This window comes from Pinus tabuliformis, chromosome 1_2, assembly GCF_031772625.1.
Source record: "Pinus tabuliformis cultivar Carrire ecotype Pingquan chromosome 1_2, CPIR1, whole genome shotgun sequence".
NCBI classification, from domain to species: Eukaryota; Viridiplantae; Streptophyta; class Pinopsida; order Pinales; family Pinaceae; genus Pinus; species Pinus tabuliformis.
In genome coordinates this window covers 994,708,110-994,729,223 of record NC_142298.1, presented here as the reverse complement: position 1 = coordinate 994,729,223, position 21,114 = coordinate 994,708,110, and the positions used below count along the sequence as shown (strand labels likewise).

Genomic DNA, 21,114 nt, shown 5'->3' with positions numbered 1-21,114 from the left:
TTGTTCTTCAAGGGTAATAACTGAGTACTCTATGACAATCTTGCTTGCTGTTGGGCTAGGCCGCAAGCCATAGCCAGCAACATATTGTGTTAAGGGTTGCACAAGGATAAGGACTGAAGGTTGATGTGACTGCTTGTGTGGTCAGCATGTTAGACAAAATGGTTAGAAACAACAGTGAAGTGCAACATAGTAATAGTTGGGTGTTGCTCGGTGATGGGAGTAGCACAATGATAAGAGCAGCTCAGTGATTGGGTGCAACACAATGATGGATGCATCATGATGATGAAGTGCAACACAGTGATTGGAGCAGCATGGTGACAGGAGCAGCAACATGAAGTGCATAGTATGGTCATTAGGTCCAACACTGTGATGATGAGTGCAACACGGTGAGGTGCAGCATGTGGACGAGATGCAGCATAATGATCGGTGAAGGAGTCACCTTGGAGAATTAGTTGAAGCAACATGTCTTCAACTGATCTCATGTAGAGATGATCTATTTTCTTATCTAGAAAGTCGAAGTTTTGACTTCTGTTGTAAATGTACTCTCTCTCTCTGTGCTGAACTGTTGAAGAACATATAAGAAGAATTGATCAAGGGTTTCCCCACATTAGGGTTTGTCCCTAGCTAGCACCACATCTTGTGTCCTGTTGTCTTGGCTTGTCTTCTGTGATTTATGTTTATGTTCTATCTGTGGTTTACTTTAATGCTGATGTGATTGCTAATCTGGAAAAGATATTGAGCTAACCGTGAAAATTGAATTAGATTGCTCTAAGCATAGAACATACCCAAAATTAACAATATTTCAACACAATCATGGGCCTATTCACTTAGTCGTTTGCATCACTAGGGGGCTTTTGATCCACTTATATACATGTTTTTGAGGTTGTCCTATCTTCGTATCCTTGTTTGCTTCATTTTATCCTAGTTTTAGCTTTGGCATTTTCTAGGAGTTGCGTTTGCACTCCCACATTATATTCCTACTAGATATATCCTTTAGTCCCATTGACCTACTTTTGTGGTCATTCATTGGACATCAGCAAAATTATCTTATCTTATTGCAATTTGACATTATGCATCAGAACAATTATTTCTTTCAACACTTTAACTGGTTGACAAAAATCTGCATGACATGATTCAAAAATAAATCTAGTATGACCAAAGATTTTGAACAGGTTAATACAAACTTGTTCCAATTTAATCTCTTAGTTTGATATAAGATGAGTCTGTTCAAACAAAAGTGGGTTAGATTGAGAATGTATTTTTATGACTCTATATATTTAAGTGTTTTCTACTCAGACTTTTATTGAATGGAAGTAATATTCCTAACAGCTATAGCCTTTGATTATGTCAGAGGTTTTCTCTTCAGCAATCTGGAATTCATGCGAAAGTTGTGGAAGCATTTGACATCAATAATATTGCAAACGAGGTTTACAAGCACAATTTTGGGCATTCTCCATATCAGGTTTTCTTAAATTTTTTGCTATTCCTTTGATTTGTATTACCTAGATGGTGTAACTGGCTTGATCTCTTTCTTCAATCATGCTTCTATGTAATCAGAGGTATTTTTCTAAGTGAACCAACTATATTTCACTTGTTAATCCTGCATGAGTTGTACAACTAAGAAAAACTTGTGGAAAACATGAAAATATGCCCTGAAATCACAATGTACAACTGCCCTTTCTAGCACATCATACATGTGAGCTCACTAGTGTCTGAGCTGGATGCAAAATGTTTGACTCCTGTAATTTAGTCCAGATTGATGTAGGCAATATATGTCATAGCATCAGCGATGGCAACTAAGAAAATGGCTATTTCAGAAAATGTGAACCATTCTGGTAAAACAATACCAAGGAACTACTGCAGTTCATAGCTTATGAAGGTCAGGGAGCCAGGGAGACATAAATGCATCTTATAAACATAATCTTGAATTTCTTGTTTTTGGCAATAAATAATGGACCATTGAAAACTTAGTAGTAGAATAACTAAATGAAATATTCTAATATCAGAATGTTGTTCAGAATTTATAAACTATGATAACGTATATATATATGAAGTCTCATTAAGACTTTAGGAGTGGTGCAGTCTATCTCGGCACAGTTGTTTATAGAAGCCTGATTACATATCTTGGCTAGATCTATATCAGTTTTCTGATGATACGCTGTAGATATTAACCAACACATACATGTCTTTTCTTTTTCATAGGAACAAGAAGATGCTATCCACATCTAAAGGTTATTAAGAGCAGATAAGCAGCTAAATAGACTTTGTTAATGTCTACTATTGGCAGGAGTGAGAGAGATATAAAATATCCAACGATCCCTAAAGGAAAATGGAAAAAAGGCCTTGTGCCCCTCTATATGCTAATGTGGTAGATAAAATTAGGGAAAAATAGCACTCGAATGGAAAGAGAGAAAGTCACAGACAAAGGCCAAATCTCAGAGAACCCATATAACTTAACCAAAGGCTATGTTAGCTTTTGGGGTTACTCCAAAATTTTTTACAGTATTTATGGGGATGTTTTATGACATTTGGAGGACATGGAAACCCCGAATAGTCTGAGATGGATTGACACATGGGTGATGGTTTGTGATGGATTTGCACATCGGAGATATCTTGCTTAGTGATTACTTGACCTTAGTTGGGTGCTTGCTTGGCATTCTTCCTTAGGGTGTTGGATTTCTCTTGACAACTTGTTGGAGAACATCTTTCATGATGATAATATGAAGAGGTTCCTTTGCTTGGAGAACACCCTACTTAGGAGGAAGAGCATTGTGCATTTTGAAGCAGTCCATTAGGCCCTAAACAACAAATGGTAGCTCAGATTCCTAGATGGAGGCTTGGAGTTGGCTCAGGGATGCTTAGTTTGTGACAATGTTCATGTAAGGGAAGTATATGACTTAGGAGGTGTTGTCGCTTAAAGTGTACACCTAAGGCGCAATGCTCAGAGTAGGGGCTGTCACCTCACCTATTCTCTACTCACTCTGTTTAAGCCCCCCTCTTAGACAAGCTATGGTGGGTAGTCCCTAAAGGTAAATGAAGGGGAAAAATTGTTGGAACAACAAGTTCTAGAAGACTAAGGGCAATGCAATTGCTTCTCTAGATAACTTGATTTAAAGTTAATTGGCAAGTATGATTATTAATGAGCAATGGAAATGTTAAAAATAGATTCAATTTGATTAATGAGACATTTAAAATGATAAATAGTGAGAGACCAGTGCCTTAATAACAATGCTTAAAATATGAATTAAAGTACTTGCACAGTAATAAACTATATCTCAAGATATAAGATAAGAAATGCTGCAAGACAAGGATAGTACAAGAGATCAAGAGATTGTTATGAATAATTAAAGTGTTTTTCATTACAATACAAAAGGAAACAAGGAAAGAAAATTATATTGGAAAACAAGTTATATAATAAGTTTTTACTAAGACTTTGGAGTTGGAGATATCCACAAAAAGACAAAAGATAAGGAAAATAATAATAATAAAAAAAAGAGTTAAAAGTTAATTGAAAGCCTAACCTACCTTGTAAGATAAAAGCTATTCAAAAGAAAATAAATAGAAAAGGGGGATATTTATTATTAAAAAAAAAAAAACTTTTAAAAACCCCAAGTTCATCTTAACAAAGTAAAAATAGAGTTTAATTTGGAATTGAATGAAGGAAGATTTCCGAAAACTTCATGTAATTATGCTTCATTTCTATTGAGAATTAAATGGTCCATTGCAGGAAAAGATGTCACTATTGATATCTCATCCGCCGAAGATAAAAATTATATAACGCCTAAAGTCGCAAACCAATTAGTGATCCCGGAGTCTAATATAATCGAAAAATTAGACTATTTTGGCAATGTTATCACCTACCGCCTACACCTACCTACAAGTTAGTGAGAAAAGCCTTCAACCCCACAAGGTGTGGTTGGTGGCAGGGAACTCAAAGAAGGGGTTGTCACACTAATCCCGACTCTCTCCATTTGAACTATCTCCTAGGTTAGCTAAGGGGGTTGGTGCCTAATGAAAAGTTAAGTTAAAAGATGTGGGTTTCTAGGAGAGTGTTATAGTGAAAATGGATTACTTTTAAGGATTTATGAGCAAATATGATGTGAGCAACTTGAAATAACAATGACAATGGCAAAAACCATAAAACCAATGCCTTATAAGGAATTTGCTCAACAATTTAAAGATATATTTTCTCAAAGTAAAATGCAATGCTCTCAAAAGAGAAAGCAATGTAACCCTGAAATGTAAACAAAAATTGTTAGCACAAGATATGTAAGATACACAATGCTTTTGAGATAATCAACTTTATAAATCAAAACACGTGAAACATATCTTGCCAAAACGCAAAAATTAGTAATTAACTTGGAAATGTAAAAGAAAGGAAGTGCTAAACCAAGACATCAATATGCGATTAGACTTGAAGCATGAAAAAAAACACTTGTTTGAAAGGATTACAATACTTGCTTTTGAAATAGACTTTGCATATGAAAACTCAAGCCATCAAGAGACAAGTAAAGTAAATGTAATGGAAAGTGCTCTTGGTTAATTTTATTAATTATCTCTACAACAAGATTACAATTGAACTCTTCAATCTTTTGACTTCACCCTTGCCCAAAGATATGGATCTTACAGTGAGGAGTCAATAGAGGAGTAGAGGGTCCCTAAGATGTCTATTTCAACCAACTTATGTTGGAGGTAAAATTTTAATGAGACTTGGTGCCATTCTATACTAAAATGCCTAGATGAAATGCATTTAAATTTTTTCCTCGAAAAAGAGATTGATTTGCAATGCCTGAAAATGAAATAGTGTTCAACATAAGTTGCAATTATAACCTCAATTGGAGGAATACAATTAGTTTACAAGTGTTGCATGTGTCTCATCAATGAATTAAAATGATACGCATAATTTGCTTGAAAGTAAAAATTGTTTCAAATAGACAATGACAATAAATTGCTCCAATATTCAAGATAACAATGTAGCATAAAAATGAAGCATGTATTCAAGTGCTCATGAAACAATTTACCAAGGTAAATGGTAACGAATGAAAGTTTGTTAAGGATATAAAATGCTTGCATGTAAATGATGAATTGTCCAAAGTAAAGTGTAAGCTTGTGGCTCCAAGCAACAATGAAATAAAAAATGCAAAACTCAAATGAAATTGTAACAAACTTTAACTTAAAAATGAAATGTGATAGTGAGGTTGTGTTAATTCCCAATTAAAACATGCATATAAGTGAATGAAGTCTGAAAGTTTAAACCATGCAAATGTCAATCCACCCAAGGGAAGCCTCCCTCTAAATGGGGAGATAGGATACCATGGGAGAAATCCCAAGCTCTCACAAGCAAATTAGATCTTTTATTAATATTACCATGAGAAGAGGGTCCTTCAAAGTCCTCAATTAAACTTCAAGGAGAGTCTTCACAATAATTGCTTGAAACTTGGACATTAGACCTCCTTTCTTGAGAAAGTAATGACAAGATTTCACAAAAAATTGGCAAAGGTAAACAAGGTGAAAGTTTCCTCCAAATGCCCAAGGCTTAGAGAGGAAAATGGGTAGCCTTCCAGTGAACTCGACTTTGGCCAAAATAAACCTCAAAAGGGTTCATGGCATCTTTGGAAATCGAACCCCCAACACTTGCCAAATATTCTGCCAACAATTGTTAGATGTTGCGGGAAGTTTCTCTTCAAAATCCGCCACACAAGAGTTAGCAAATAATCCAAACAATGACTGCAAAATAAGTTAAGTATTAATGGAAAAATCAACAAGATAAAATGTATATGTACAATTATAATTCACGAAAGCCTAAGCTAAAGAGTGAGAGTAAACTCTCGTCTTTGCTTAGACATCTTCAAGATCTTAGATAGCAAATAAAAGAAATGAAGTACAATGTTTTTTAGAAGAGATTTAAATTTAAAAGTACTCGGCTTGTGTACAAGTTATGTTCCAAAAGCCCCTGCAAACCACTTTGTAAGATAAGACTATGAAGCCTCAAAGAACAAATGGGAGCTCCTTTAAGAATGTATCAAGAGTGGTTTGGTTTCTCCAAAGACTTCCCCTCACGCTTGATTCTATGATTCCAACAAGATGTTCCCTCTACAAAACTTCAATTAAGAATTAGTTCCATATAGATTCAACAATAAACAATGATAAGAGACTCTAGAGATTTATTTAAAACCAATTAGAGCATTCTATACCTAGAGCACACTTCTAAATCAAATGTCAACGCAAGATAGCTCTACATTAACAAATCTACAAGAGCATATGGAAACAAATTAGATCAAAGCATAAGTAAAAGGAATTATACCAATGATCAACAATTCATCACACTCGAAAAGGAGGAACACCTCATGAATGAAACAACAAAGTCTTTATTGATATTTCTGAAAGTGTACAAGGCAACAACGCTTCCGTAAGCACAATAGCTAGTAACAATATCATCCAAATGAGAATTCAAGGCACTATTATATAGAACTATGGGAGCCAATCCCAATGTAGAAGTGATTAAACAAGTGGCATAAAGTGACAATCCCAAAGAAAATTTCGAATTTGTTGAACGGAGCTCCAATGCCAAGTATAAAAATCGAATTCTGACAAGTGAACATCATTTTCTTCTTCCCTTATGTGCCAAATTTGAATTTTATGATGGAATGATAAGTGTATATCGGTGGTAACCCATGTGGGGACAATTTCCTACAAAAATCTCCACCAAATATTCTCCCAAATCCTCTAAAATGTGCATTAACTTCACAAATTCGAATTTCCAAGTAAACAATTTTCTCATTTAATGCCAGAAATTCGATTTTATTTGAGTACATGTCCTTTCTTTGATTTTAGGAGTCCACATCACCTTGGGACTTCACTTTAACTCCCCCATAATTTTCCACCTCATTTTCACAACATTTAGTATGTGTGGATATTTATTTTTCGCCATTTATTTAATTTCTGACTTAATTAATTGCCAAGTTTCCCACTAAACTTAGGAAAATTGGGTTTTGAGGGTTCAAAACACATTTTAACCCCTCAAAGGGTGTCATAGTAGAAAGTTGAAGGTGAGGGGTGCAAATTTCATTACCCATACCCCATACAACTTCTCTAGGCATCACTTATTACATTACAAAAACAATTTTATTAGCAATTTCCGCAGTGCGGAAAATCTAAAAATTTAAAAAATGACTACCTTGACCTAACCAAATTCCACGAAATTTTTTGTGTGATCTAGTATGGTAATATACATCGGCTGTAGACACTAAGATGTGTTAAGGGCTCAACCTTCAAACCGTCACCCTGACTTTGGGGTAAAAAGTGAGTGAAAAAACCCAAAAAATTATCCGTCTATGAAAAAGAAGGGATAATTAGCTAGTTAAAAAAAACACTCCAAAGAGTACTCGTTTGCTGATCGAGTCTCAACAACCTAGGCCTGTTACAGACTCAAATCTCATCATTACTAGTATCACTTATTACAATTCCCTGTAGCGTGTGGAATCTGGGTACAAGAAAGATCATGAAAAATAGAAGTAAAGTTTAAAAATTCTTATTGACTGATGATATCTGATGGTACAAGTGTCCTTTGGGTCATCCTTGGGCATGGAGTCTTCATATAATCATCAGGTGCCACTCTAGTGGTCAATAGACAACAAAAATTATGACCTAACCAATTTACAATTAAACATTGAGGATTATACATTTATATCGCACTTCTTAGTTCAAACCGTATGGAGCGATCAAGGTGACATCATTTTGGGTTCACTGTGGATGGAAACCCTTGGTTCCTTGATTCTAAATACAAAAAAAAAGTTTTTAACATTTTCCTACAGGGAGAAGAAAATAACATTCCAAGATGTTACATTAAAGCTCAATTCAACAACACCAGAAGACATACAAGATATTTCAAAAATAATTTTTCAAGAAAGTAAAAAGTTCTACAAAATATGCAAAATGAATTTGACAAAATCACTGCTGATAGAAATGAAAAAGTCTTGTGACTTAAGGATCATAGCAAAAAATTACTAACACAAATTAAAAAGCTTAAGAAGGACAAGAAGTCGTTAAAAGACAAGTTAGAACATTGGATTCAAGAGGAAGTATTGAAGACGCGAGTCATAACATCCCTATTTGAAGATAAAGAAACAAATACTGAATCAGTCAATAGTAGAACTCGAGAAGACATCAATCAGTTGAAGAAAAAACACACTCACATGTTACAATCCAAATGATGAAAATTCCAAACGAGGATTGTGTAACTAACTCAACAATTGTAGTACCAGAAGGGAATAAAAAATTTTCCAGACACCTAATAAGGGAAAGTCAAACCAAAAAGGTTCCCTATTGACATCCGAATCATGAGAGTAGACAACTCAACCAAGCTACGTATCGGGACCATTTAGAACAGAAACAACAAATTGATGTTCTAAAGAATATTGATGTAATCTCAATCTAGTCCTATGATGACAATTCATTACAAAATTCCAGCAATCAAACATGCAACAAAAGATTAATCTAGGATGGTCTGATCCCTTCTCAGTGCGACAATTTGTTTATCACTTAGAAGATCATATCAACTCGTATCAACGAAGATAACAGTGTCGAGACGAGAAGATATTTGAAATTGAAAAAGTGATCAAGACTTTTGCATCAACAAGCTTTGAGGACCAAGATTTTTTGAGAAGGAAGGCATTGTTATGAATAAAATATATAGGAAATAATGTAAATTATAATAATTATAAATAATGATTAGTTAATTAGTAATTAGGGTTGAAGAGGCATGTCTGAATGAGACATGACTCTCCATGAAGAGGCACCTGCCTAGTATATAAGCAGGCCTCTCACTCTCATTTGCATCATCAATTCTTATTCATACATTTTAATATATATTCTTGTATCTCAACGGATATCTTTATATACCAAGACTTCTGGAGTATTTAACATGAAGAATGAACTGAGTTCGTTGTAGAGATTAAAACAATTGTATATATGAGCAATGAAAGATGGGCTTGCAATATAAACAAGATTTGTACTTCAAGTAAAGATGATATTCAAGAGATAATAGACTTGAAAATTACAAGTACAACAATGTAAGATTTGCAAGTATGAAATGATTCTACAATGCAATTTACGGTAATCAATTGAAATGAAAGATAAATGAATGCAAGGCTACCTATGTGAGATGCAAGATCTTGGTTAATTTTAATTATATGCCTATTCAAAGGTAAAGGCCTTCTCTTCAATTATCGAAGCAAGTCCTAAAAACAAGGTTTTTGGGAGAAGTGCTAGGGAAGGAGGGCTAAGGCCTCATTAATGATACCTACTTAGGACTTCTAGCAACCCAAGTGCCTTTGTTCCTACAAGGGCTTGACCGCAAGAGAACTGAAAGATCACTCGTTTTAACTTTTGTTTAAGGGTCAAGCTTCTTAAAAATGATATGAAGGTGGTGATCCTAACTCTCTATCAAGCAAGCTTATGTTTGGAGGTAAATTTTAAGGAAACAAATCTAGATCTAAGATGCATATGCAAATGTTCCAATGAGATTTAATCTATGTTGCACAGGTTTGCGAACCCAGGGGTGGGATTCTCGAATCCGTCCTGGGTTCTCGTCCCCAAGTACCAGATTTGGGTATGGGTGCTTCTGAGAAGAACCCATAAGAACTGGGTTTTTCATTAAAAAATTGGGTTCTTTTGTCTTGATAGGTATGGAGAACCTTGATGATGGGTACTTGGAACCCCAAAATTGGGTTCTTTGGGGTTCATTTTAGTTTTTATTTTAAAAATTTAATTAATTTAACAGGCTTCCCCTAATATTCTAGGTAGCTAGTTCTTCATCTTGCTAGAGGAATTGGAGTACTTATGCCTTTATCCATTCAGTAAAGAGAAATATGTTGGGCTCAAAGAAGGCAGAGAACTTAGTGTATGTTCAGCTTCGTTTCATATCTTGAAAAGACCCTGGGTACAAAGAGGGCCCTTTCAAGAGATGGGACCAATATACAGATGATGCTATGTGTGTGGATGAGGAGATACAACCAAATGGCCTTATTGAGCTACCTCTAGTTGCTATGGATGAGCAAGAGCCTCAAGATGAGAGTGATTCCTACTTGGAGAGCATGCTAACTGAAGATCTGAGTGATGCTAATGACCTGGATGTTGATGACATGGCTTGACGAAGCCATTGTTCACTATTAGCTATTTTTATTTTAGTATTTTAAAATTCCCTAGTTCTTGTTTGGAGATGCCTTGGGACAAATTTTGAATGTAGTATGACAATGGGCATATATCATGATTCTTATTAATATGTAAACTCCAATTTGCACTTGATATCAAACTAGAAATTTTGAAATTTCATTGTGAATGTTGAATGTTCAATGATGTGCATGTTTAAATATATAAAGTTTAAATCATAAATATTTTAGTTTTCTTGTTTAAAGTTGAAAAATATACAAATTCATATATATTATAATTTATAAAATATAATATCTATATATTATATATATAAATTATAATATACACCCGATGAACCCACACACCCTGTTTCAAAAAATGACGTGCCCGTACCCATCCCTGCATCCATGTTTCCCGACAACATAGGATTTAATTCTAATAGTGATGCTTCAATAGAGAAAACTTATAGTCAATATTTATTGATAGTTACTCAAAACACAAGATTACATCTTACTGATTAATGAAGCAAATTTTAAGTCACTCAATGAAACAAGAAAGATCCAATTAGATTAGATATTAGAGTAGTGTCCCAAATGCTTTTAACAAGAATGCTTCTTAAGATGTCTTTTCAAGAAGCATCAGTGACTTATGGCAAATGAGATTGCTAACAAGATATTAGAGAAACTACTTTAAATCTTGAATTGCAAGTGAAACAAAGACAAGAATTATTCCAAATGCAATTAGATCAAATAACCAATTAATGAATGCAACTAAAGAGATCAGAGCTAAACTATGATAACAATGAAACTAGCAATGCAAGAGAGACAAGTTAGTAAGTTGGATCTAAAGACTAAGAGAAAGGGAAAGAGAAAGTGAAGTCGTCCCTTTAAAAAAGGAGGTGGGATACCATGGGTTTGAGGTCCCAAGCTCTCTCAGGAACAAGATCTTTTTTTGTTATGTTACAAGAGAAAAGGTCCTTTTGACAAAGGGAAAGGATTCTTCGACTCAGAGAATTGCAATGATGAAAGAAATTCACAACACAACCTCCTCAAGGTACAAAGTCAAATCTATGAAAATTCCTAGATCTAACAATCTGAAGAATCCTACTACAACCAGCTGAATCTACTTCACCTAGATCGTAAATTACATTACAAACTTATTTCAGATTTCTTCTTGAAATATTGAAGTAAATTACTGAAGTAGCCTACACCAAATTAAATATGATTCTGAAACATAGAAACTGAGCAAGGAAATACAAACACATAGGACACCGTTATTTTTGGACAAATGTCCCCGGAAAAACCCAATGTGGGAAAACCGGTGCAATAGTTATGAGGGTTTATTATTATTAAGTAGTAGCAAATTCTGAATACATCGCTGAATACCTCCCGGGTTATTTAGTTATAGAGAGAGAAATACTGGCAGAAGCTTAGTGAGATTACCTCACACAATCACTGAGAAAAAGTCTCGGTTATTCCGGCTGCTGGATGAGGTGTCCCTAGCAGGCCCTGTGCTGTTTCTGCACTACCTCTATGCTGTCCCAGCATCAACCCTCTAAGGCACAACGCCACCCAACTGGAAAATTGATCAGTAGTCCAAAGTCACTACTCTCAGCATCCTGGTCGCACACCCCAACTTCTAGCTGCTGACGCTGAGTCTCTGCTATGATTTTCAACTCTCTCTCTCTCTCTCTGCGCTGCTTTTGCGTGGTCCTTCTAGCCCTATGTCAGCCTTTGCATCAAGGCTATTGGATCACTCTCTGCCTCTCTCTGTTGATGATTCTTCGACTGAGAATCTCTCTCTCTGGATGCTGCTATCCGTGCTCCTCCACTACAAGAAATCTCATGAATCAAATTTTCCTCCTGAGAACTTCTCACTTCAAAAAATCGATTTCTTGATCTCTCTTGGTGTATTTTCCAAATGACCCTTAAGCCCCTTCTTATATCCTTTTGTTGGACAACCAACGGCCTAGATTAACTCCTAATCAAAGGCTCAGATCGTTTTGACTTGATCTCCGTCTTTATCTAGAAGATTCATCCACAATTAGATTAATACCCATTAATATTTTAATTTACTTAGGAACCCCATAAAAAATATTAATTATTTTAATATAATCGTCTCTTGGTGGAATTTTCCAAAACAGTTTCTGGGTTCTTTAGAATGCATGTGCCCAAACCTCGCTGCAAAATTTGAGGCTTAGAGCACATTCGATGCTACCCCAAATCAACACTCCCTCTTAGCAAGGAATGTGCTCTAGCAATATACTGCTGCTACATAATGCTCTGACTCTGAAGCATCGTCTTTTGCGCTGCTGATATCTGACATGATGTCCACCAACTACTGTGATGCCGCTGCTACTGTACTGTTGCCCTTGACACTGCCACTGCCAATGCTACATCTGTACTACAACTGCCTCTCAATTGCTGCATCCGCTATGCTGCTAGCACTGCAACTGCTAAAACTGCATCCGTATTGCAACTCAGTTACTGAGAGAAGCAACTGAAAAACATCCAAAACTACTGAACTAATTGTGTTCAGTATGATACCACATGAATGCTGGAATTGACTGCTGCTAGTCTCTGCGTGGACCCTCTTAATCTATTGCGCTGCTGCTGACCTCTGCTTTGTGCCATCTGCACTGCTGCCGACTCTGCTTTGTGTTGTTCAGTCTCTGGCGCTTCTAGGAACTGCAACTGTCTCCCCGACACTCCTTGGCTCCATCCGACACTAGTCCATCCTGCTACTGCAAAACTAGGCTCCCGTAGCAAGGTATTACTCTAAGAGGTGGACTCGTCAAGGATCTTGCCCATCTGTAGCTCTATCGAGCTACAGTTCTAAATCAACCCACCTCCCTCCTATAGGTATCTTGGTTGTCATGGCGAACTCCTCCTCTTGTTCGATCTTTGCGACTGCAACCTTAAGATCGTGCTTCTCATCCTTGTCCTTTTTCTTTAGGGGACACTGGGATGCATAGTGGTCATCTCACCCCATCTGAAACACTTTACCTTGGAGACGTCTTTCTTTTGTCTCTGTTGCCCCTGCTGCCCCTTCGATGCAAGGGCGACATTCTCCTTCTCCTCCTTGGGCTTCAATCTATTGCTGTTGCTGCTTTCGTCAAGTTTGACCTTGACCAGGTCTCTCCTCAGCTCCTCTTGTTTTAGAGTTGCCCACATCTCATCCCAATTAGGCAATGCTGTTTTGCTCGGGATACTCTGGACAAAGATTTGTCATTCATCTGAGACAAAATTTAGGCTAGTCTCACTAACTCTGAATCCTGAGTTGTATGCCCCACAGTCGACAACTCATCACGGGTCTCCTTCATCTTTGTGAGGAATGGATCCACATGTTCTCCCTTCTGCATTTGAGTAGATCTCAACTTCTATTCCAAGTACATCTTCCGCTACTTGGAAGATGCCTGATACAATGTGGCCAAAGCATCCCACATCTCTTTAGCAGTTGCTTTTCTAGCAACGTGGCACACCATGTGATCCTTGACTCCATCCAGGATGATCCTCTTGGCCTTTGCCATTTCAGCCTTGTACTTCTTTAGCGGATTTGCATTCGCAGGTTCAACTACTACACTATCAACATACGTCTTGAGGGCATGCTCATCTAGAAGGAAAGACATTCTAGCCTTTTAGATGACATAGTTGGAAGCTCCATCCAACCTGTCTTGATCCCTCAAGCCATTGGTTGCCATATCCTCCGAAAATTGTCGAACAACTCCCTCTTTCTCCCTACTGCGTAGCTTCTAGGCTGGCTTACGCACTCCCTGATGGAGCTGGTAGGTCTGTTACTCCTCTGCTTCCCAGCAAATGAGAAATACTGATTTCCTTGATAAGAAATCATTGGGAAGTATTCCCTCACTATGCGATATGCTTCCTTCTTCCAACGACTTTTCTGCCCAACACTTAGCTTGCAGAAAGCTGTGTCCTTGTAGCTCTGCACTATTGCTCTGCGTGGTTCCCTCTGCCTTGGCAAATTCTCGATCCGAAAATCTTACCTCTTTGTTGGCTCACTCAGAGAGAGACACCCACGAAAATATAACCCTCCTAGCTAGAACTACGTAATCCCTCAAGGGATTCGAACTGCTGCTTGCTGTAGCAAGTTGGCCCTTGCTTCAGTGCTAGATCTGCTCTTCCTGTTTCACATCAACACCTCTGATACCATGTGAAAATTCCTAGATCTAACAATCTCAGGAATCCTACTGCAACTAGCTGAATCTACTTCACCTAGATCGTAAATTACATTACAAACTTATTTCAGATTTCTTCTTCAAATATTGAAATAAATTACTGAAGCAGCCTACACCAAATTAAATATGATTATGAAACGTAGAAACTGAGCAAGCAAATACAAACACATAGGACACCGTTATTTTTGGACTAATTTCCCCGGAAAAACCCAATGCAGGAAAAACGGTGAGTAGTTCTGAGGGTTTATTATTATTAAGCAGCAAATTCTGAATGTATCGCTGAATACCTCTTGGGTTATTCAGTTACAAAGAGAGAAATACTGGCAAAAGCTTAGTGAGATTACCTCACACAATCATTGAGAAAAAGTCTCGGCTGTTCTGGCTGTTGCATGGGGTGCCCCTGGCAGGCCCTGTGCTGCCTCTACGCTGTCCCAACGTCAACCCTCTCAGGCACAACGCCACCCAACTGGGAAATTGGTCAGTACCCCAGAGTCACTGCTCTCAGCCTCCCGGTCTCACACCCCGAATTTCTGCTGCTGAAACTGACTCTCTGCTCTGATTTTCGACTTTCTCTCTCTCCCTTTGCACGGCTTTTGCATGGCCCTTCTGGACCTGCATCACCCTCTGCGTCAAGGCTACTAGATCACTCTCTGCCTCTCTTTGCTGCTGATTCTCTAGCTGAGAATCTCTCTCTCTGGAAGCTGCTATCCCTGCCCCTCAACTGCAAGAAATATCCTCAATCGAATTTTCCTTCTGAGAACTTCTCAATTCAGAAAATCGATTTATTGATCTCTCTTGGTGTATTTTCCAAATGACCCTCAAGCCCCTTCTTATATCCTCCTGTTTGACAACCAACGACCTAGATTAACTCCTAATCAAAGGCTCAGATCGTTTTAATTTTTGACTTGATCTCCGTCTTTATCTAGAAGATTCACCCATAATTAGATTAATACCCATTAATATTTTAATGTTCCTAAGTTTAGACTTAGGAACTCCATTAAAAATATAAATTATTTTAATATAATCGTCTCTGGGTGGAATTTCCCAAAACGGTTTCTGGCTTCTTTGGAATGCATGTGCCCAAGCCTTGCAAAATTTGAGGCTTAGAGCACATCCGATGCTACCCCAAATCAACAAAATCAAATCGATTTATGATTATGATTGCAAATACTCCAGGCAACTGATCTAATCCTCCAAGAACTCTTGGCCTTTAACAAGGATGGATACTAGTTATTGAATGCCCATGACCTGGGCGAAGGAAAACCTTCAAGGCCTTACGACTTGCCAAGAAAATTACTTTCATTTTTATTTGAATTTTATTAAATTTTTAATGGTGATTGATTAAGGATGAAGGCTCAAAATTCTTCAAAATATTTTCGATCTTCCCACACCAATCAACTCTTCGCCCTAGTGAAAGAGAACTCTCCTCTAGGAGCTCTTGAGCTTAAGGAAAAAGGCTCTAATGATATTCAACCTCTTCAAAAGTTTGCAAATGAGAATAAGCCTCTAAGAAATTGATTCTATGCCCAAAAATTATGGTGAAACCCTCTCAAAATTTCTTTGAATCTGTGCAAAATTGACGATGGTTAGCAAATAAAATCAGGGGAAAAAATTTAAAGCCCTAAATGGCTTGTGAAGCGAACAAAGTTCCTTCTACAAATTAATTACTCCAAAAGACTTGGAATATCAAATTATCCATTAAGGATATAAATATTATATTAAATAAAAATGAATAAGAATGAATATGATTTACAAATGAGAACAAGAGGCTTGCTTATATACCAAGCAAGTGTCTCTTCATGAAGAGTCATGTCCTATTAGACATGCCTCTTCAACCTAATTACTAGCTTAATTAACTATTATTTATGATTATTATCTTTTACATTATATTTATATTATTTATATATTTTATTCGTTACATTGCCTTCTTCCTCAAAAAGCTTTGTCCTCAAAGCTTGTCTCTTGATCTTTTAGCTGCACTTTCTTGGTACACTGGATAACATCATTCTGTGGAAGTGATGATGGATGTAAAGAATCGAAGAAGGAATCCATTCTCTCTCTTCTCAATCTGTCGCTCAAATATTGTAATTAATTGTTCTATATCTCTTGTGAATGATTGTCTTTGTTCCTTACTCATGGATTCCATATTTTTTTCTTTTATCTTTCCTTTTTTTTTCAACAATTTGTTTATTTATTTTTTTTTTTTTTTATATGATATATTCTCTCTCCCTTTTTTTTACTCTCTTTTTATATAGTTTCTCTCTCTTTTTATTTGTATGTATTCTTTTAATCTATAAAATATATTTCCACTTCTCTCTTATAAAAATCTAATATTAATATATATATTTCAAATATCCTCTTCTTCATCTTCTTCTTTTGTTCACTCTTTTAATAATTTTTTTATATAATAATATTTATTTATTTATTTAATATATATATATATATAATAATAAATTATATAATTTTAATTTATATATATTATAAAATTATAATTATATAAAATTTCTATATACTTTTCTGAGACCCACTTTTCCTTTTAGTATTTACCATGGGCTATATTACCATGGGTTGTTTTTAAACTTCCGTTAAAATGTTCTCCACGTAAAAAGTAAAATGTATTCTTTTTTTTCTAACTTTTTAAAATACCATGGGCAATTACCATGGGTTGTTTTTTAAAACCACGGGCTTCTCACATAAAAGTTTTAAATATACGTGGTATGAGATTTTGTATCCGTTTTGTTTTTTCTTTTACTTTTTTTCTTCTTCTTTTTATTTTATTTACTTATATATATATATATATATTTTCTTTTTTGGTTAATTTTTTTTTATATTGCCAAAGGCCTAGAAAAACAGAGAAAAGGAGAAACTCCCAAATATTGAGCAAAATGCTTCAATTATTATGGCAACAAGGTTGACGAATTTCGATAGTCAAAGACTTGGATGGCAGAACGAGCTTTGTGCACAGGTCAAACAACCTAGAGGACTGAACTGCTCTGATACCAAATGAAGGGTACAAAGTTCCTTCTACAAATTAATCACTCCAAAAGACTTGGAATATCAAATTATCCATTAAGGATATAAATACTATATTAAATAAAAATGAATAAGAATGAATATGATTTACAAATGAGAACAAGAGGCTTGCTTATATACCAAGCAAGTTTCTCTTCATGAAGAGTCATATCCTATTAGACATGCCTCTTCAACCTAATTACTAGCTTAATTAACTATTATTTATGATTATTATCTTTTACATTATATTTATATTATTTATATATTTTATTCGTTACAGCTTGCGACCTAGAGAAAGAGCCCAAAATGCTAACGACCCTGAAGAAAACGTTTTAGAAAATTATTTGAGCCACAAATTATGAACCAAGCCCTTGTGATATACCAAAACAAGCCTTCGAAGGTTAGCGGCTACCATAAAATGAAATATGGAAAGCAAAAATGGCCCAAACCCCAAGCAAAACCCCTCAAAAAATATTTTGCAAAAATTCTATGAAGTGAGAACCCTTGGAGAGAATTCAACCTGGATGCAAAATAGGCCTCCAAACCCTTGTGGCCACAAGAAAAAGGCTAGACGGCTTCAAAATTTCTTCGTTCCTCAAAACCCTAGCTGTCTAGGCTAGGAGGTTGATCTTGGCTTCAAAAACAATTTTCCTTCAAGTTTCAATGGGATCAATCCTCCAAAAAAATATATACAATTATATCCAAACCAAAGTCGATGCCTTCTCTTCAAATTTGCAAAGAAAAACTCAAGAAAACCCAACAAATATATACAAAATAGATGGAAATTATAGACAAGGCTAGGAGAAAATATATACAAGATATTTTTACAATATTGCACTAATAAGCTCTTCAAATAGTAAATCTATTCATTTAAGGCTCTAAAATAATTTTGAAAGATTGTAAAGATAGATAAAATTTGATCTAGAGCAAATGGAAAGAAAACTCCTATTTTATTTCGAATGATAAGTCTTTAGATGATCCACTGTGGGTTCTGTTGTCACCCAAATTGTACATGCAAGATGTGACAACGCTTAGGGCGGGGGTTGTCACTCTGATCGCTGCCCTCTCTGTTCTAGCTGTCTCTCTACAACAAACTATGGAGGGTAGTCCCTATGAAATGTGAAGATAGGGGATTCGTTGGCAACCAACAAATCCAAGAGACACAATTGAATGGCCTAACAACTTGGTTGAAATAGCAAGTTTAAAAGATTAGATTAGATTATCGTGGAAAACCAGTGCCTTAAATGGAGTTAATTACTTGCTTTAAGACAAATTATATACCAAGTTACCAGATGAACAATTGTTGCTTAAGGGATGCTTCACTATCCTAAATGAGATGTAAATCCTACAATCTAGGTGAGATGTAAGATCTTGGTTTATTTTAAGTTATATGCCTATTCTAAGTGTATCCCCCCTCTTAATTGTTTTGAAGCTAGTCTCTAGAGTAGGTTGTGAGAGAGAAGCCAAGGGGAAGCAAGTAAAGGCTTGGTTAACGAGGCCTCCCCTTAGGTTCTAACCACCTGATGCCTTCAGCGTTGCAGAGAGTGTGGCTTTGATTACTGCAAGGTCACTGTGTTAACCACTAAAGAGTTTCTAGACTCCTCAAGCTAGATGAGAAATGTGGGCCTATTTCTATATTGACCAGGCTTATGCTTGGAAGTTAATTAATTAGTGCAAGGGTCTAATCCTAAGATGCTAGTGCAAAAGTGTGAGTATTCTTAAGGTGAGATTACTTAATGTTTTCAAGTACTTGATTGCAATAATCTTTAATGAAACAATGAAGTACTTATACAATAAATAAATGGCAATCTCAAACAAAAGAAGAAGTGCTCAAAACTTAATGGTGGCAGAAAGTGATACAAATAGACATTTCTCAAGTGATAGACAATTTATCAATATGTCAATTAGATATGCAAGAGAGAAAATTAGATGTTTTATAAGAGATATCCAGTTTAACAATGAGCAATGAATCCACTTATCTAATGAGAAATTAAGAGAGTTAATCCACAATGTCACTTAGAGCAATTAGCCAAACTTGCTAAACACTTATCAAATTGATTAGAGCACTTATGTGTGTGAATGCAAGAGTGCAAATAGATGACGATTATGCAAAAATGCAATATGGATTAGCCAATAATCATATGGTTGCAGCGATAGGAAAATCGCCCAATTATCCAATTAAACGCTTATCCAAAATTCACAAGATGCAAGAAACAAGAGATAAGTGAGATTAGATAACCTTCAATTGCTTTTATCACCACTTTAAATTTATATCAGATCTTTATGCAGTGAATTTCAGACCCCAGATTATTAATACAACCTTCAGAAATGACTAATTATGCCAAGAAATGTAAGCCTAATGTGTGGTAGCGACAATATAATGATGAAATATGATTACCAATGAGTTATTATGTCACTGTTATGAAATTTAATCACTGCTGTAGGTATTATTATGTGCTGTAGCAAACATACCAGATCTGAAGATTACCCAACAGTCCACAAAAACCACTTCTATGCACTCAAATTCAACATTGTATTAATTATAAATGCATTAGGTTAATTATTAATGAATTTAGGCTTATAAAAATGTGGTAGGGCTTCCAATATACTGCTGTCATGAAATACTTTAGAATTTAAATTTATGACAGTGATAAAATTAGTGGGTTAGAGAGCAAACCAAAAGGCCTTAAGGCCTAATTGAAGGCTAGATTGATCTCCAATGAGTTTGGCTACCTGCAAACACCAAATTAGCTCAAATAAATGTTGCAAAACCAAAATGTTAGCCCTCTAAAACCATACAAAAATCAAAGATAACTGAAAACAACGCTATGGCAAAGGCTAGAAGGCTAGGAAACCCCAAGACTAGGGCTAGAAGAGACAAATGAGGAGCTAGAAGGGCAAAACAAAGGGAAGGAAGGCCCAAAAGGCCTGGAAAAGGTCACAAGGGGAGACAAGCCCACAAGGGCTGATGTCAAGCCTAGAAAGGCCAACGCTGGGGGTGAAAGAGCCCTACAAGGGCTAGAGTGTTGAGAAATCTAGGGCAGAGATATTAGATGATTTCTCTTGCTTATGATAACTGTTTGTGATGTATTTTTAATTTTACTTCATTTGCTTCTTCTTTTACTTGCTTCTTCATTTGATTCTTCTTTTACTTATGCCCCAACGCTAGCAACTCCTAAATGGCCCTCTCGATCTCATCTCGGTAAGCCTTGGGATGTCTGTAAGGGGTGGTAATGACTACTTGCACCCCCGACTCCAGCTCAATGGTATGCTTAAATCCTTTGTTAGGTGGTCGTTTTGGTGGGATGTCCCAAATACCGCTGGGTACCTGTCCAACATAGCTTGAATATCCATGTGAGGTGGCTTGAGTTGACCCCCAACCTTAGAAATCCTCAACTCCAAGTTCCACTCAAAGTCCCCATGTCTCAAATCTGCCTCCAACCGATGTTTTGATATTGTCTGTGGTGGGTATGAATGCATGCCCCTCAAAACAACCAACTTCCCATCTGGCCCCATGAACTACATCTCTAGCTTCCGCCAATTAGTTGTCACTCGCCCTAGAGAGTAGAGCCACTGAACACCTATCACCACATTGGTGTTTGGTACATCCACCACGAAGAAATGATCCATCATTGAGTAGTTCCCCATGGTCACTGTCAAAGCAAGGACATATCGGGTACACTGCATGGTTCTATCTCCCGACACAAGGATTGAAAATCCCTCAAACTCCTCCACCTCGCCTCTGAACCATCTATGCA

At 36.3% G+C, this 21,114-nt stretch overlaps 1 protein-coding gene across 5 annotated transcripts in view; it reads left to right on the top strand.

Annotated features, from left to right (window-relative positions):
- The window catches only part of DNMT2 (DNA methyltransferase-2), a 320,023-nt gene that overhangs the window by 98,258 nt on the left and 200,651 nt on the right, over positions 1-21,114 (top strand). For all 5 annotated transcript variants that reach the window (XR_016252859.1, XM_089396361.1, XM_089396360.1 and 2 more), the window contains exon 2: positions 1,352-1,462. Coding sequence is in view for 4 of the 5 variants with exons in the window: in XM_089396361.1 (XP_089252487.1) it covers positions 1,352-1,462 (111 nt within the window). In the remaining variant the exon portion in view is untranslated. The remainder of the gene's footprint in view (positions 1-1,351; positions 1,463-21,114) is intronic.